The sequence below is a fragment of the Scyliorhinus torazame genome, chromosome 1, assembly GCF_047496885.1.
Source record: "Scyliorhinus torazame isolate Kashiwa2021f chromosome 1, sScyTor2.1, whole genome shotgun sequence".
Taxonomy (NCBI): Eukaryota; Metazoa; Chordata; class Chondrichthyes; order Carcharhiniformes; family Scyliorhinidae; genus Scyliorhinus; species Scyliorhinus torazame.
Genome location: NC_092707.1, coordinates 138,006,186 through 138,025,780, shown reverse-complemented (window position 1 = coordinate 138,025,780; position 19,595 = coordinate 138,006,186). Strand labels below are relative to the sequence as shown.

General features: G+C 42.2%; 1 protein-coding gene across 6 annotated transcripts in view; it reads right to left on the bottom strand.

The window, feature by feature from the left end:
- kdm1a (lysine (K)-specific demethylase 1a) overlaps positions 1 to 19,380 on the bottom strand; it is a 118,791-nt gene extending 99,411 nt beyond the window's left edge. For 2 of the 6 annotated variants that reach the window (XM_072500901.1, XM_072500903.1), the window contains exons 1-7: positions 16,577 to 17,035; positions 12,606 to 12,771; positions 9,140 to 9,178; positions 8,570 to 8,706; positions 3,670 to 3,748; positions 3,171 to 3,263; positions 2,094 to 2,200 (exon numbers count right to left, since the gene is read on the bottom strand). In XM_072500901.1, coding sequence (XP_072357002.1) covers positions 2,094 to 2,200; positions 3,171 to 3,263; positions 3,670 to 3,748; positions 8,570 to 8,706; positions 9,140 to 9,178; positions 12,606 to 12,771; positions 16,577 to 16,807 — 852 coding nt within the window. In that variant the 5' untranslated portion in view covers positions 16,808 to 17,035. The other 4 variants (XM_072500902.1, XM_072500904.1, XM_072500905.1 and 1 more) reach the window with 3 other exon arrangements.
- Between the last annotated feature and the right edge of the window lie 215 nt (positions 19,381 to 19,595).

Sequence of the window (19,595 nt, the reverse complement as noted above, 5' to 3'; positions counted from 1 at the left end):
CTCCCCTAGGCAGCCCCCCAGCCCGACTCTCCATCCATTCCCCTCACCTGGCTCCCCTTCAGTCAGCACAGCAGCACCCCTTCCCTTCCCCCCCCTCCCCCTGCCAAGCATCCGCTTAGCTCTGATTCCCCCCCCACTACATTTCCGTGAGTCAGCTCAGCCATGCTGACCTCGGCCGCTCCCGCCCCTATATGCCGACCCTAAACATGTTGCCTCCTTCGGGCCATCCCCCCCCTCCCCCACAGGGTAGAGGGGTAAGCACCAACCGGAACCTTCCCGTGCGCCGGACAACCCGTCCCGGGCGTTTCCCGCCCCCTAAAACCAAACCCCTGAAAAACAAAACAACCAACAAGACTACAGACCAAACTGGAGCAGACAAGCAAATAATCTTATGCTTTACCTGCCATCTTACCCCCGGTCCACCCCACCCGCACATTTCACCCCCATACAACCGTCCCTTAATTCAGGTACAGCTTCTCATGCCTGATGAATGGCCATGCCTCATCCGGCGTATCAAAATAATGGTGCCTATCCTGATATGTTACCCAGCGTCTCGCTGGATGAAGGAGCCCAAACTTCACCCCTTTGCTGTGGAGGACCGCCTCAACCCGGTTGAACCCCGCACGCCTCCTCGCCAACTCAGCACCCAAGTCTTGAGAGATGTGGATCTCGCCGCTCTCCCACTTACTGCACCGCTCTTTCTTCGCCCACTGCAGGACTCGCTCCCGGTCTGTCAAACGATGAAACCATATCACCATCGCCCTCGGTGGCTCGTTCACCCTCGGCTTTCTGGCGAGGACCCTGTGCGCCCCATCCAGCTCCAAGGGCCGCGGGAAGGCCCCCGCGTCCATCAGCGTCCCCAACATCGTGGTCACGTACGTGTTCGCGTCCGCCCCCTCCGCTCCTTCGGGAAGGCCCAGGATCCGCAGATTATGTCTCCGAGACCTGTACTGAAGGTCATCTAGCCTCTCTTGCCATCTCTTATGTAGTGCCTCGTGCGCCTCCACCTGCACCACCAGGCCCAGGATCTCGTCCTTATTCTCCACCACCTTCGTCCTCACCTCCTTGATCTCCTTCTCCTGTGCCTTCTGGGCCACCACAATCTTCTCCATGGAGGCCAAAATCTCCATTTTAAACTCCACAAAGCAACTTTTTAAGAATTGTTGTTGTTCTTTGGCCCACTGGGCCCACACCTCATGATCTTCTCCAGCCACCATTTTGTTTTCCCGGACTTCCCACATGGTGACTTTCCTGCTGCGACTGGTTGAGTGGAAATAGTGGCGAGGATACGGCCCTAGAGTACCATTCGAGCGGGAAGGCTGCCTACAAGCTTTCCCACCCCAGAGTTAATCAAGGAGAGCAGCAGAGGTCCTCACACTGCACCCTCTCACCTGATCAAATGATGTACCCCGCACCCATCTAACCTTCAAACTCGCTTCAGGGAGAGGGGCATTAAATTCCACCCATTAATCCTGCTTCTCGCTCCATGGATGCTACCAGACCTGAACATTTCCAGTATTTTCTGTTTTTATTTCACATTTCCAGCAGTCACAGTATTCTGCTTTTGTTTTATTGTATTAAACATTGAGTAAATGTCTGGCAAACATAGGTCTTCAATGCTTTAGGTGGATCAATTCCAGAGGCTAGCTAAGTGGCGGGTAATATATATATATTCATTTGTTTTATACACAAGTCTGCAAGCAAAAAAAAAAACACATGCTCTGTCATCCAATGGACACATGTCGCACCCGCAGCACACCTCCACCAGCAAAGCTACCTACTAGAGTAAAATCTTCCCTTTGATTAAGTCATTAAATAATAGCCCACCTCTGAGCTCAAAAACAGCTATTTAAAGAATACTACAGGCTCAATGGTGTCTGGATGATTTTCTTAGTAAAAGTACGAGCTAACAATATTTTAACATAACTGTGCATTAAACTTTGATGTTGAAAAAAAAGTCAATTATGAATTTCATTTTGTTAAATAAATTGTCAAATTTTTCTTCTACTTCTTATGCGGCCACATAGGATGCTTGGATTTCACAAACATCTCCTGCTAGGTTTTCTGCATTAATGAACCAAAACCGGACTTACTCTTGACTCCAGGACTGTAACATCCATTCCAAAGCTCTGCAATTGGCGAGCTGCTGCCAGACCAGATACTCCCGCACCAATGATTATCACCTTGCCCGTTTTCTTTGCTGCGAATCATAATTTTTTCCAGTTAATGAACAAAAGAAACACTGACCAACAGCATAGCCCAGAATCATCCAAACTACCATAGAGCTCTAACTTTACTTAGAAATTCTTCTAAATAATTTGGAGCACCTTTTGGGACTATTTTCTCACCACCATGAACAGTGGCATGGTAGTACAGTAGTTAGCACGTTGCTTCACAGCACCACGATCGTTTGTGGTCTGGGTCACCGTCTGTGCAGAGTTTGCAAGTGCTCCCTGTGTCTGAATGGTTTCCTCCCACAAGTCCCGAAAAACGTGCTGTTAGATGAATTGGACATTCTGAATTCTCCCATGTGTACCCGAACAGACGCCAGAGTGTGGCGACTGGGGGCTTTACACAGTAACTTCATTGCAGTGTTAATGCAAGCCTACTTGTGACAACAATAAAGATTATTATAGTTTCCCTGGTCATCAATTCCAGCCCCCTCCCTAGTCATTGGAGTCTGGTTCAGTCGGAGATAATCTTGCAATCCTATTTGATCTTGAGCTATGATTTTGACTCCATACCTTCTTCCATCACCAAGATTACCTACTTCCGTCTCCATATTAACATCCGTCCCTGCCCCTGCTTCAATCTATCAGCTACTAAAGCCCTCATATATATTTATTTCCAGGTTCAAACATTCCGATGTTCTTCTGCAGGTCTTCACCAGCTCCATAAACTTGAGCTCATCCAAAATTCTGCTGCCGATATCCCAAAGCACATCAGGTCCCATTTCCCCATTACCCTTCTGCTCATTGATCTACATTGGCTCCTTGTGGTTAAAATTCTTGTGCTCACGTCTCTCCATATCCTTCCCCTCCATTCCTATAACCTCTGCCAGCTCAACAATGAAAAATGAAGCAAAATTGGTCAATGGAATTAAGTGTCATTAGGATTATTTGTAGCATGAATATATATTGTAAAAATTATGGTATTAGGCAACTACTTACTTGGAAGTGGTTTCACTCGTTTGTAGATTCCAAAGTTGATTAATCCATGGCGCTCCAAGTAGCTGTGTATCCGGTGAACTAAGACAGGATCACCTAAGACAAAGAAGAATGTTGGTTAGACAAACTTGATTATTGAAATACATCACACATACAAACCAAACAGATTTTCCCATATACAAAACTACATACATGCTTCAAATAAAATCCAGGAAAGCATTGTACATTAGTTTCACACGAGTTTATTATTTTTCTGGAAATTATCAGCTCCAATTGTGGCCTAGACAATCTAAAGCACAACTGAAAATAATCTGAAAGTCAATTAGCATTTTTCTTCCATACTTAAATTTTGCAGTAAAGTATTCTTACACCATTTTAAATTGTAAATGAGGTAATGCATTTCCATTAGTCACAGATTGATATCTATTTGGACACCACCCTAAATTCAGGAAAAGCTTGGCCTGTAACTTCTTGCAAGTTCACTTATAGTAACCCCACTTACTGTTATACGGAGACTCGAGTTGCTGATGAGTTACCTCAAAGGTCAACTGCACTTTAGGGTTGTCCAGCCAGAGCTGCAACTGTTTAAATAGGGAAAAAGAGATTATGAATAATTCACTTCAAATTAATTTATGGAAATGTATGCTAGATTTTCTAGAGGACAATGCCAACGCTGCCCAGAGTTTTCATAGACTTTTGTCCCGAGCTACTGTCATTGGTCTTCAGTTACAGGGCATTGTGCTGTATCTGATGCGTCTGCAAGCAGGGCAAGCAACAGAGAGGCTCTTCAACCAGTTAGACTGAAGAATTCTTGCAGACACACAGAGTCTAAACTAGGAAGTACAAATTAGATGTAAATCGTGTACTGAAAGAGAAATGGGAACAAAAAGGTGGGACTGAGGGCAGCACAGTGACGCAGCGGTTAGCACTGGGATTACGCCGCTGAGGACCCGGGTTCGAATCCCAGCCATGGGTCACTGTCCGTGTGGAATTTGCACATTCTCCCCGTGTCTGCATGGGTTTCACCCCACAACCCAAAAAGATGTGCTGGTTAGGTGGATTGGCCATGCTAAATTGCTCTTTATTTGGAAAAATAAATAAATAATTGGGTACTCTAAATTTATTAAAATAAAAGGTGGGACTGAGGGAAATAAAAGGGACAAAAAAAAAAATTTTTTTAAAAATTTAGTAACTGCTGGAAATTTTTAAGGATTGCGACTCCACGCCTGTAAAATTAAATTTTCTGGGACAGTGAGGTTGTTTGCAAGTAATAACTTAGCAAGCAGTTAAAAATTCACTGACATTTAGGGCAGCACGGTGGCACAGTGGTTAGCCCTGCTGCCTCACAGCGCCGAGGTCCCAGGTTCGATCCCAGCTCTGGGTCACTGTCCGCGTGGAGTTTGCACATTCTCCCAGTGTTTGTGTGGGTTTCGCCCCCACAGCCCAAAGATGTGCTGGGTAGGTGGATTGGCCACACTGAATTGCCCCTTAATTGGAAAAAATTAATTGGGTACTCTAAATTTAAAAAAGAAAATTCACTGACATTTCAATGGACCAGCCCTAATTTTTGCTGTTGCACTTAATTCGTAACTAGCAAGTATCACAAAGTCACCTTGATTTCAATGGCAAGGTACTATTACAGCACAGAATGTGGAGGAACAGGGTAATTTTGAACACGAGTAATTCTGAACGTCCAGACTTTAGCATTTAACTGTACGGATCCGTACTCCAGACATTGTTGTCCACTGTACTCCATAATAATGGTGAGCATCATTATCCTCATTCTCAATACAAAAACAGCACCATTAATACATTCAGCCACGTTACCCATTTTCCTACCATAAGCTGTATTAAGGGGTGGCAGATTTAAGTGGCAATTGGATTTACAAATACAAGGGCTAAATAGCAGAATTCCAGAATTGGATTAATTGGAAATGAAAATGACCTTTTTAAAGGTCAGCAGTAGGTTGCAAGCTACCTATAGACTAAAAATTATTTACTGTAAATTCATGAATTCAGTTCCTTCTATTCTATTAAATAAAGAATAGTGTCAATAAGAATTACCCATCTCATAATGTACTGTTAACCAGTCTGCATTCACTGGAATTCAAATCTCTCAAGCAAATGACTGTGTTTTCCAGGTTTAGGGAGGAAATAAATGTACACGTTTACGGTATGTGGAGAAGACTATAACGGCCAGAAAGAATGTTAAAATAGAGAATTAACAACACTAGCCATTATTGGTTCATACAAATTCAGTGCTTTGTGATGAGAAGACACCACAACATTCAATTCTCTAAACATTGCTGATCACTTTGTGCCACTCCACCATCAAGCTCGACAAACCAAGAAAAATGCAACCCTGCCATGAGCGTCCCAATTGACGTTCAGATATTGCTGAATTTATTCTGTTAATGCAAATTAATCTTGTTGCAGCCATTTAGGGCTGATAATTCATGTTGTAAAGACCTGGTTATTATCTAATTTATCATGCGGACATGACACTCCACCTTGGAGGCCCAGAAATGGAACAGTGAAGCTGAGGGATAAAAATAGAAAATACTGAAGAGTCGTACATATTCAAAATGTTAAATCTGTTCCTCTCTCCACAGGTGCTGCCAGACCTGCGTTTATTTAGCATTCTCTAATTTTATTTCAAATTTGCAGCATCCGCGGTATTTTGCTTGCATTTTAATGAAGCAGTGGAGTTGCACTCCAGCAGGTAGTGAATTTTTCCTAGGTCTTACATTTTTTTTTTAATGTCTCAGCAGTAAACAAAGAGGTAAATTTGGACCTATGGCTCCCAAGGTTCTTGTCCACTGGAGGTTTTTCAATTGTAGACTAATTTATAGAAATTGATTGTTCTGATTAGTCAGCACCATTATCATTGTATCATGCAACTACCAGGATGGTAGAAGGCAAACTGCATAGATCTCGGTCTTTAAAGCATCGAGCCCATGTTCCGTGAAAACAGTTTCTGATCATGAAAGATGGACATCAAATCATAGTCTTTCGGAGGTCAGGATCTCCAAAATAAGCAATTTTCTTTTCTTTATTCTTCCATGAGATGTGGGCATTGCTGGCAAGGCCAACATGTGATGCAATTGCTGGTTGCCCTTTAACTGAGGTCAGTCAAGAGTCAACCACAATGCTGGGAGTCTGGAGTCACATGTAGGCCAGACCATGCAAGGATGGCAGATTTCCTTTCCCAAAGATTATTAGTGACCTAAATGGGGTTTTACAACAATTGATAACAATTGTCATGGTCACGAACACGGAGGCTAAAATTATATCGCAGATAAATTAACAAAATTTAAATTCCACCATCTGTCCACAGTGGGATTTGAACCCATGTACCCCAGAACCAGAACTTCTGGATTACTAGTCCAGTGACAATGGGACAACAAAATGGCGATTCACTCCAGGATACACCACAACATGTTTGTATGTCCAGTTATGCCATTGCATTGAAAGGTACCCAAGAATACATTGCTGCTTGGCTACCCTCTCTCCTTCCTTCTCCACCCCACCTAGACAGAGAATTGCCTATGACAGAAGGGAAGGTGGGGATATAAAGGCAACAGCAACACAAAGTTCACCTTTGCTTTTGTTACAAGGGGTCTGTGCAAATATAGTTTGAATAGTCAGGTATCACCTGCACCAGCCCTTTATTTTCTCCAGCTGTAAATTATCCTCCTCGGATAAGGCTAAATTAATCAAACAACAACCTATGTGTGCTGCAGTGTATACAATGCCTCAAAATATTGTTCTAAGGGCGAATGCTAAAAATGAATGACCTGTTCCAAAGCTTACAAATCTAAATAAGTTATTTGACTGGTTTGCCCCATTATGTTGCTAGTGTTCAAGCTTCGGGATTTTGGCATTGTTGCAAGCCATGTGCCATCACTTTGGGTTACACCTGTTGAGATTACATCAGTACTATAAACTTTTTAAAAGGCACAACATTGACAAATATCATGACTTTTACTTACCATATAAAGAGAGTCTAATGTTACCTATTGACAGATCTAGACTGCACAAAATATTAACTGCAGATGGGAGGGTGGGGTGCTGTACAGTTACTCATACTCTCACACCAAGTTATGGTGAGAGTTGAGAGCAAACTAATAATAATCTTTATTAGTGTCACAAGTAGGCTTACATTAACACTGCAATGGAAGTTACTGTGAAAATGCCCTCGTCGCCACACTCCGGCACCTGTTCGGGTACGGAGGAAGAATTCAGAATGTCCAAGGCCCCTAACAAGCACGTCTTTTGGGACGTGTGGGAGGAAACCGGAGCACCCGGGAGGAACTCCACGCAGACATGAGGAAAACATGCAGACTCCGCACAGATAGTGACTCAAGTGGGAATCGAACCCGTGAAGTGTTTGCCATTTGTTGCAGGAGAATTCACAAGAAACAGATGGAACAGTTAAACCTCATCAGAGCAGCAAAGAGCCGAGAAATTCAGTTTTTTGCAGCTGCTGTTTGCGCTGCATCGCAGTAGCAGAATGTGGGTGGTCATCACCTTCACTGAAATAGTAGCGTGAAGCTCCAAACCGGTTTTCAGTTTTCCAAAAAAATCTTGCAGCATGTGATTCAGAATCAGTCCCTTTCGATGTTGCCTTCTCTTGAAAGTGAATAACAAATGACCTCAACAAACCTACTTATTTGAGAACATATAAATAGGAGAAGACCAAATGGTCCCTCTAGCCGGCTGTGGCGTTTGAGCTGACTGGTCTGTTTCTGGTTAAGAATAACCTTAAGAATCAGACCACTGTCAGGAATTATTTGCTGTGCCATTAAATACAACTGAAGAAATGTTAACAAAATGACTGACTGACCATCAATGGATCATAATTAATTATAATTCATCTTTTCTTCCAACAATTTATCAATCAGTGCTTACAGCATCAGCTCAATGTCCATAGCTATATCTGTAATTTAAGTAATCCTAAATTTATAATCTTCAGAGGGTTGATTTTTAGGTGGATGAAATGTACAATTGCTGGAGTTAATAAAGGAACCCTGCAAGAATGTGTGTGAAATACATAGAAGAGCAAGTATGTCACAAGGAATGACACTTAGCCTCCCATGCTGCACCTTTTGTTTAAACAGTTCGTAAACTGATATCCTCCCAAGTTTCTAACTTATCCAGTGAATATGTTTTTACATTTCCATACTATAACCCAGAACCTTTAACAGTGTCTCAACTACAGGTGGGAGTTCTGAAAATTAAACTAGCCAAAACGTCAAAATAATCCTACTGCTAGATAAGATTAATACTCAAGATTGAAAGTAAAAGATCCAGTCAATTCTGACCTCCTTCAGCAAAGAAAAATGACTATTATGCTCATCTTAAATGATTTAAGAAATTATGTTTCTGGTATATAAACTTACTGTGCGGTTTCTGATGTATAGAAACACCTTCTGAGTCTGTGCAGGACCACTGATAATGTCTGGGAAACAGGCTGCTTCCTGTGAGGTCATGCGATCGTGAGGTAGACGACTCTGGAAAGCAGCACCCTCAACACCTGCTAAGAATGAACTCACAAAATTAGTGCAATTAAACTTTTAACCTAGGGCCATGAAGAAACACAAGATCAACCTCGAAAGCCTCCATTTAAGACTAAAATGTCATCTGCCAGGTAGCACCACGTCAGGGTTGATACCTCCTCCAGTGAATGAGACTGCTCGCCCTAACCAAACACGTCCAAGAACCCCTCCATGCGCTCTTCCCCACCTCTGCCCCAGGACAGCATCCTAAACGACTGCGAAAGATTCCCCATCACCAGGTCCCAACCCACAGATCAGACTTTAGCTGGAGATACTTCAAATCCCACAACCCTCACCACCTTCCTTCCTCACAAATACTACCTGCGACATTTAAAAAAATTAAACACAAAATTAAAACTAAATCAGCGCACAGAGTCAAAAAAATTTTTTTAAGTAATTTTTAAAAATACATACCTGCAATCGACCCTGCCAGATTGATGTTGCTCCAATGCACTGCGGGAACGAACGTAAAAACATTCACACTCATGCACACAGTACTAGTTTCCCTAATTTCCGCGGTCTTGTATTAAAACAATATCTTAAATTTAACATTAATATATGTTCTTAAAGATATTTAACGTCTGGCAATTACATACAACATTAAAAGCATTGAAAAGATTGCCAGGGCAGTTACCGCAACCTATTATTGGCGATTATCAGCTGCATTACCCCTCATTGGGATTATTCCATGACAACCACCCCAGTAACTCTTCCAGCACACTAATTATATTACTGTATCTTTAAATTTTCAGTCCCCTTTTCTACAAATAGCGCCTTCCACTGCCCTCCCAAAAGTCAACACGGGTGATTTAAATTACTGGAGGCCAATGTTAAATCCAACTCGGGGTTAACTGGTTAGTCAGCCTAAATGGCAATTTCTTTGCCGACTGTTGTACGAAAACTCCTCTTATATTGACATTTACAGAAAATCTCTATTATTGATCATTAAAATCCAATGTGACATGTTTTTGCAATATTTAGTGAAACAGGTTACAGAATAGGATTAATTGTTGTTTACTTGAAATATTTTCTGTACCGATATATACATACAATTCGAAAAATCCTTTTGGATCTGTATAAAATTAACAAATTAAAATAGCTTACACATTCATAGATATTTAAATATCACAACGAATAAAGTAGGATGTCCCAATTCCACATCATGGAATATCAGGAAGCATTAGGAAGGTTCAATGTCATGTCTGCCCTCACCAAACTTTGATGTGGAGATGCCGGCATTGGACTGGGATGAGCACAGTAAGAAGTCTTACAACACCAGGTTAAAGTCCAACAGGTTTGAATGGTCATTCACCCAAGGAAGGAGCAGTGCTCCGAAAGCTAGTGATTCGAAACAAACCTGTTGGACTTTAACCTGGTGTTGTAAGACTTCTTACTGTGCTCTCCCCAAATTTAGTTGGCCTCCAACTGAAGTTACAATAACAGTATTGAATAGGCCTCAGCCTTCCCAGGGCTAGGAGATAGGCAAAGTGAAGTGGCAAAAGTCAACCAGTTTCTCCTACTAATCATTATTCAATGATCACTGATAGAAAGCAGGCACATGTAAACAACAGGTGATGCCAGGTTGAGGCATGGCAATTATACCCCTGACATCCAAACAGTCTGCTAACGTTCACCATCTAGCTAGGCTCACAAACGAAGAATGGCTGCTTGCCAAGTTACATGTTGGTGACTGTTGAACTGCACCCCAGCAACAAGAAGCAAAGAAATTGGCAAGGGGAAAATGAACCCTATAAAAACAAAATTACACAAGGTCCAAATATGGTCCAAATCTGGGCCACTTTACATAAATGCATACTTCTGAAGTTTGACTGAGTATTGAAGAATTGAGTATACCATATATAGCTGGGTGAACTACTGGATATTTCAAATGCTTCCTAATATATAGTCTCTTTAAAAAAAAACTCCCTTATTAGTAAGCTTTACAATCTGTGTGCATGCATGTTCTTTCCCCCAACATTAGCAGATTTGCTCTCATTGTCAAGGTTTAAAATCTGCACTAGTCTACACTCTTCTCTGATCCCAAACCACATTCCCACATCCCAATATCTATGAAGTCTCAAAGAAGTTTGATTTTCTTTTCATGCCAATTCCCCCTAATTGGAAATTCTGAATTCTCTTTCTGTGCACCCGAACAGGCGCAGGAGTGTAGTGACTCGGAGATTTTCACAGTAACTTCATTGCAGTGTTAATGTAAGCCTACTTGTGACACTAATAAAGATTATCTGCCACTGTTACCACTCTTAACAACACCCTCCCCACAAGCCATATTTTACTTGAATACCCCCCCATACACACATATACCCGGGACAGCATCTTTAGCAATATGGTCACAATCCTAAACAGGATACTATATTTGTAATCCTTCACTTGCTAGTCTCTACCTTTCATCATGTCTATGTATATCCATAATCATTAGTCTTCTGATCTACCCGCTTCCTCCTAAATGCCCAATATAGTGTTGTGCCACATGGTCTTTTTACTCCCAATATTTCTTGTTGAAATCAAGACTCATCACTCCATATTCTACTCCAACTTTTGCTTTCCCTGTACCTCAAAACTGTTTTACTTTTCACCATATTCAATCCTCTCCAAATCCAACAGTTTTACATACTGCACATAACATTACACTCAAATGTAAAGCAGTAATTAAATCAAGATACTGTGAAGTACAACAAAGCTTGAGCAAGATTAACGTGATCATCTTAATCGTAAAATTGGATTACAGAATGAAATCATAACCAAGTATTTCTTTTTTCTCTCTTCTATATTCTGGTTATATAGTTTGCAAGCAACCAACAGTCAACAGTGACAATCAAGTTTAACCCTTCACTGTGGACATTAAACTTCAATGGAAGGAAATTCAACGGTGACCTGCCAATAAAGCTGCTGACAAAAATGGGAAGCCTGAAGAAATGTGAGGAAACAGATACACTGGGATCATTTGAAGGTTGCGTCGAGCGGAATCATTAGAAAACGACAGAACGTTTCAGCAGAAATCGGAGGACACCGCTTCCACAGAGTCAACTACCCAATTGTGTCTGGTCCAAATCTGAATTGAGGACTTGCCAAAAAGACACATGGGGTCTCAGCAACTCTTGGAGGCAGGTTTTGTCATTGGTATCAAACAACCTGCCTCACAGAGGCAAAAGAAAAAGTCCCTACGAAAATAGCAGCTGGAACTTCAACAAGCCTGGCATCCAACACATACTGGAGGTCTGTCACACACGGATTTTGAACAGGCAGAAATTCTCAAAGCCATTGTTGGCAGGAGATCAGGTGCTAGCTAGGTGTTACAAAATAGGTGTTTTAAAAATGACCAATCCAAGGTGATTATCTTTCTTGGATACCTTGAAAGAACAGAGTTTGACCGAGGGATTGGGCAGTCGAGAGGGGTTTGGGTGGGTGGGTGGGGGGGGGGGGCTTGCACTCCAGTGCAGGACAGGATTATTGCCCAGATTGTGTACAACTGCTGAACTTAAGGGAGCAAGATGGGAATGTCCGAATGTCACACATCTTGAAATTGGACAGGTAGACAACTGGAGGTAGATACGTATGCTTCCCTTAACGTTACTGAATTGTGCCATATTCACTGGTGACTAATACACATTTAATTTGCAATCGAATTTGTCCAGCATTCCAATGCAGAACAATAAATGGACAGTTATTAGGTAGCAGAAATTAGTTCATATAAATTGTAATCTTATCTGAGTTTAAAAGCAAAATTTGGGATTTGTTATTTCTTGCTAGTTTGGGAAAATTTGACATCCAGTGTATACAGAAGATCTTCAACGTGTTGGGAGTTTCCTCATCTCCTCCCCACCCCATTATAAATTCACTACTCTTAGTAAATGTCACTTACCAGATGGTTCTTCTGGATCACTTTCAATCTCCTCTTCAGGTGGAGGTGGCAGTGGTGGTGGCACCTGCTTCTTTTCTTTTTCAGCCTTTGCATTGCGTTCCTCTTCTGAATAATATTCATCTTCTGACAGGTTTGCCAGGCTCTCATCCATCTCTCTGTACTCAACCTATAAAGAGTATTGCAGAGGTCAGTCTCCCACACTGTGGCAGTGACCATTTAAAAGTACAAACTAGATTTTTAATTCCAGTATTAGTGTTCTATAAGCACACAGGCATAGGCCACCATTGCAAAAATATTTCACGCAATATTTTTAATTTGTGCAAATGATCTACAATAACAAGTCATTTAAGCAGAGAATTTGAATTATACAGTGCGGTAGGAGGCCATTTGGTCCATCATGCTAATGTCAGCTCTTTGAAAGAGCCTTCAAATAATCGTCGTTTCTCCTCTTTCCCCAAAACCCTGCACATTTCATACCCCCACCTAAATTCCTTTTGAAAATTACGACGCAATCGGCTTTCACATTCTTTTCAGGCAATGCCTTCCAGATCATAACAATTCACAAAACAAAGGTGTTGCCAATATGTTTAATGATATGATAAACAAAACAATGTTGCACTATTATTTTCCGCACGGATTACTCTTACCTCATCACTTTGGTTTGACAATTGCTGGGATCTCACTTGAAATTAAAGATGCTATCACTCTGAACTATTATGTGCAAGTCAGCCAGCAAATTCAGGGGACTAACAACTACACCTTGAGTTGAGAATCTCAAGAACCTGCTGATCGATTCATGCCACTCTACACGATTTTCACATTAATTGCCCAGTCTGGAATACACTGCCAGAGGATGTGGTGGAAGCAGGAATACTAGCAATATTTAAGAGGCACCTGGATGGGGTACATGAATAGGGAGGAAATAGAGTGAGTAAGGGCAGGTTTTTTTTAAAGTTAGGGCATCACGATCAGCACAGGCTTGGGGGTCTGTTGGGCATGTTCCTGTGCTGTACTTTTCTTTATTCTTTGCAAACTCATCACAAAAGATTTGAATTGAAATGCAATGACACAGGTACGGGAAGGTAAAGTAAAGTTGCCATAGTCCCAGATGACCATAGGCTGCTTTCCCTTTGAGGAGGAGAGCTGACTAGTAGTCGTTTAACCGGAGGATCACCACACCTCAAGCGAGGTTTAGAAGGCGGGCCTTCATGAATAACTTCAGTCGGTACGGGAATTGAACACACGCCTTCTTCTGCATCACAACCCAGCTCTCTAGCCCAATGGGCTAAACCAGCCAACTGCCAACACCTCCCCATCACATTAACCAATCCCTTTCAGGTCTGGCCTATTTCAATGACATGGTAATTGTTAATGCATTCAATCAATTTGACTCAAAGTGAACAATTTAAATTGATCACTATTAATCCTGCGTGGAGTAAATAGTTGCTGGAGATCTAAAAAATCAAGGTTAAACAATTTTTTCAGAATCTCCCTCCCAATCTTTTTCCCCTTCCCTTAACTTCTATTTCTGGAAGTGCTTTGACCCTAATTTGTCCTCCTTCTTCCTTCCATTGTTTCTTTCTCAGTTCTTAAATCTTATCAGTCATGGAGATCCACTTTTTGGTCCCACTTTTCACCGAAATTGCAGATGCCCCATTGCCCTTGCCACACCAATATTAGCCTGTACTTCCAATAATGTACAACACAGAAGAAAATTTCACTGAAGGGCTAAAAAAAAGTCTAATAACACATATTGCATGATGCCCCACTTAAAAACAGTGTTAGACTTATCACCATTACTTCACCCTAGTGTTAAATGGCTCCAAACGTCTTCAGCCACAACCAAATTTGAAAAAGTAAAAACAGAATTCTGAGCATTAACAATTTGAATGAACAGACATGTAACCATTTCTGCACTATAATTTATGCTTCAAGTCCTAGCAACAATAGCTATGATGCCAATGTTGTTTCATTTGTCATTGTCAAGGACCATGGAAAGTCTTTGACTGGTCTTTTATCATGAAGTGAAAGGAGTTTTCTGCTGGCATTGAAACCAAGTGATCCTCTACAATGCATCAGTTGAGAAGTATGAACTATGTATATAGGATGACTAAATCACCACTTTGCAGTACTGCAATTCTGGATACATTGTACAACGCACAAATTAGTACATAGCCTGCACTGGCTCAAAATTGTATCGCTGAAGACTGGTTATACCGGTGAGACGCCTGCAACTGTCCCCATGGAAGGTCAGAACAAAGCGAATTGCTTCAGATGATGCTTTTGATAAGGGAATCCAATTTCTGGAGCTTGGATAGTTCCAGTAACAGCAGAGTTGGAGGGCATACTGTGGGTCATCCATATCAAAGGCACGGAATGTACAGCACACATAGCAAAATTATAAATATGAAAATCTCTTTCTCTATTTTAGGCCTTGCAACGAAGAATTGGTTTTCATTGCATACCAACCATGAAGTATCAGCAGATCTTTTTCAACAACAAAAATCTGGATGCGGGGTACATTGTATGAAGCAAATGACCGTGGAATCATCAATGACAAAAGATACATTCAAGAACAACCTGTGCACTAACAAACATGATCCAGTTATTTCATATGTTGGGGAGAAACAGAATGCTGTAACATCTCACTCTGCTAAACACATTGCACAACTCCCATTATGATTCGCAAATTGACAAAAATTCAGTCATCCTAAAAGTTCATATTTGCAAGTAAACTCAACAATCTCATTAAGCATTTTGTAAACACAATGTTCAAATACTTTTGTAGAAAACTCAATTAGCCGAGACTAGGTTTCACAAAAACCCTAAAAACAACCTTGTGCAAATATTTACATAATCGTGTAAAACTTGCAACGGTGTATCAGTCCACATATACTTACCAGAATCAAGATAGGCTAAATGGATTTATACAGCAGCTAGTCAATTCAGCAGAATATAAAAGATTTGGAAAAGTTTATCTGACAATGCGAGCATAAACTACTGAAAAAGAACTGTAATGGTCTGAACACAGAAAACCAAAGGTAACCACCATTCTTTGGCTAACTTTAATGTTAATTAATATTCCATTCTATAAAATATTGTAATACCATCAATCCTGAGCACAGAACAAAGACAATGAGCTCTCAAACACCCGTCACAAAACATCAGTTTCAAAAGTCATTGTGAAGCTATTCACCCACAATCTACCTAAAGAGTATACATAGATACAAATCACATATGAACCATGTATTCATCCCTGTCTCAAAAAACTTACTTGGATGATTTTTAAAAGTACATGTCTTTTGTATCGCTTTCAATTTTCAAATGAAGTTTTCATGGTTTTGGGGGGGGGGGGGGGGGGGGGGGGCAAATAAAAGACAGCTAGCCCGCATGTGGAATTCGATTTAAAAGTATGGGGGGAGCAATCCGTCACTCCTGTGTAAAATGCTACCTATTCTTCTTTTCCCCAATAAAGGGAACTCCCTAAAATTGCTCCTTGTTACAATGTTGTTTCGATCTTGCCTCTTTTATTGGTTGTCTAAAATATGCAGGGCAGGAGAACAAAGCTTTAACCAGAGAAACACCCTTGAAGTGGTAGCTTTAGCTGTGAAAGCTAAAACAAAGGGAGGAGAGGGTGGCAGGTCCCAGAGCTCACAATTCCTGCTGGCAAACTCTCTTCCCCCCACCCACCCCAAGCATGCTTTCCAACAATAAAAAGGAGATATTCGACAGCAAAATAATAAGGGGAGGGGGAAGAGATGATAATAATAGAATCCACAATTGCAATTAACCATGTGGGGAGAAATGAACCAGACACAAAAGAAAGAAATGCCTCTCTCCTTTAAAGGCAGGCACCCTCCTGCACCCACAAAAATACAATGAAAAGATGTCCAAGCTTCTCTCTCTCTGTACCATTTGGTTTTTTAATGGGGGGGGATTTTTCCTCTATCTCTCTCCCTCTAGAGCCTTACTTTAGCTCGCTTGCGTTTGCTGGTTCTCCGGCCGTCCGGGGTTTCTGCCGTGCCACCCTCCATGGTGCCCTCGTTGCTGCTGCTGCTGTGGGGAGACGCTCGCTCCTTCTTCTTGGGGGTCCGCTCGCTGGCGGCGACCAAGGCCAGGCCTCCATCGGCCGGCGCCTCCAGGCCCTCGGGGCCGCCCGCCGGCCTCTCCTCATTCTTCTTCGCCGCCGCCGACAACATCATCGCTGCCTTTCTTTCTTTCCTCCCTTCCTCCCACCCGGGGAGGGCCCGGGCCCCAGCCTTTCACTCACAACAACCCTAACCCTCCCCACCTCAACACCATCAAATCCAAAATGTTTTAAAAATCAAATATAATCCACCGCCAATTTCTTTCCCCCCCCCCTTCTTTACAAAAACAGTGAGGGTATGTGGGAGGAGATGGGGGGTAAATTATTTAATATATAAATAAACACAAACCCCAATACAAACGATTGATCGCCTAACGCCGAACCAAAACCTAGCTTGATTGACGGAAGCACCCGCCCTCCGCCGCGCCCCGCTTGGTGAGCGATTTGACAATGCTGACGTCCATCGTGTTGATTGACAGCGAGCCCAGGGTTGCTGAGCAGGTTTGGTTGAGAGGGGGGGAAAGAAGAGGAGGAGTAAAATGGTCACCACGCACGGACTACGTCAGCGCGTCCGTCGGCACGTAAGGTTGTGCTTTTCCTCCCATGCAAGTGTCCTGGGCACAGTACCTGTCCCCAGGTGAGTGCATCTTCTCAGCCAAGACAGAGAGCTGTCATCATTGCAATAGTTCATGGCACAGGTTTGCTGTGCATTTAATTGAACTTTTTCTTTAATTTCATGAAAATTTAATGAGAGAATAGTTACAGCATAAACTGTCCTTTCTGCCCATCTGGGCTACATTAATGGTCCACACCAGCTTGATCCTACCTTTATTCATCTCCCACACACGCCCCCTCCCACGAGTCTGAATCTCATATTTGACACACATCAGAGTAGGACAGGCCTTGCCAAACTGTGGGTCAGCACCTCCAGTGGGGTTATGAGATGGGATTTTGTGGTTGCGAGTGCCAAGGCAGCAATGGCTGTCAGGGAATTGAGACTGAGTGCTTACAACTGCTTTAAATCCCAGTGTTTCTTTCTCAATGGCGGGTGTAGGCCTAAGTATGCCAGAGAACCTCATCCCTTACACCCCCCCCCCCCCCCCCAAAGAAAAACCTGGTTCACTCTCTGCAGTTATGGCAATTCTCAAGCCTCAAAATGGGATCATAGTGGACAAATGTTTGTGAAGCACTAAGCAGGAGTAGACCATTTGAGTCTGCTCAGCCATTCAATATGATCATGGCTGAACTGGCTGTGGTCACAACTCCACTTTCCTGCCAGCCCCCTACAACCCTTGACTCCCCTGACTATAAAAATCTATCCAACCCGGCCTTGAATAAATTCAGTAAATACATTTTGATTTATTAGAAAAGTTGCAAATTATTTGATGAAGAGAGAACAAACCTATTTACAGAACCCAGGCACTGGTGCAAGTAAACCAGCGTGTACTGGTGCTGGTCCCCAGCCTGGATAAGTGGGGAAATTTGGAAGGGCATCCAACTGTAAAATCAGCCAGCTAGTCCAAAAGTAATGGTTGATGAAAATGGAATAAGAGGATCAATCAGGATTATGGTGACCTCATGCAGCATGAGGACACCTGAAAGAGAGGGAAAAGAGTAAGGACCTATACCCAAAAACAGAGTTAATGGTTGGAGTCCAATTGGTTCTTCTTTGGAACTGAGGAGTAATCATATTGGACTCAAATCGTTAAATGATCTGCTGATGTTTTGGGGGATTTACTCCCTTTATTTCAGGTCTCCAGTCACCACACTATTTTGTTTTTTATGTTAGACTGGGTGGCCATAAATGTAGATGTGCCATTCACCTCAGCTACTCCCTGTAGTAGCAACTTTCACATTTCAACCATTCTCTGGGTAAAGAAGTTGCTTGTGAATTCCCTATTGGATTAAGTGGTGACTATCCCATATTCACCGCCTTTAATTATTGTTTCATCTGCAAGTGGAAGCAAAGCAACTTAACCAACTGCAGTAGACGTGTTTGTATTTGACACATTTTCAGACATGCCATTAAACCTACTTCATGATTTCTGGACACCTAACCTAAAATGCCTTCTGTGGCTCAATGTCAAATGTTGTTCCTTTGAAGCACCTGAGGATACAAAAGGTTATATAATAAATATAAATTGTTATTCTTTTCACCTACACAGTGGTTAGCACTGCTATCTCACAGTGCCAGGGACCTGGGTTCAAACCCGGCCTCAGGTGAGTGTCTGTGTGGAGTTTGATCTTTCTCCCTATGTCTGCGTGGGTTTCCTTCAGATGCTCTGGTTTCTTCCCACAGTTCAAAGATGTGCAGGTTAGGTGGATTGTCCATGCTAAATTGGCCTTTAGTGTCCAACGATTAGGTGGGGTTACAGGGAAAGAACGGAGTTGTGGCGAGAGGGCGGGAGAGTGGGCCAAGTTGGGGTGCTCTTTCAGAGGGTCAGTGCAGACCCAAAGGGCCTCCTTCTGCACTGTAGGGATTTGGTCTGCTTTTCCAGCTTTCCCTCAAATGTATTTCAGATATTTGCCTTACCTTGTGGTAGAGACTTCTACATTCCAACCACCGTCTAGGTAGAGAAATTTCTTCTGAATCGATTTATTATTGACTATATTATACTTATGGCCCCAGTTCGAGTCTTCCGCAGTTCGAGTCTTCCGTAGTTGGCACAAAATCATTTCACCAGCTAAATATTCAGATAACACAGCAGTTGTAAAGTATCTTTTAAGCACTAGCCTCGTTGCCCAGCACTGGGTTTTCCAATTTTCATGTTGCTTTATTGAATGTTCTAAAAGCCATTATAGATCATCATGAATATTTTGTCTCTTAACACGAACATTGGAGATTTTATATAAAATACTTTGCAGGACTTCCTGAACTTGGGACTTAAAATCGATTTCTAAAA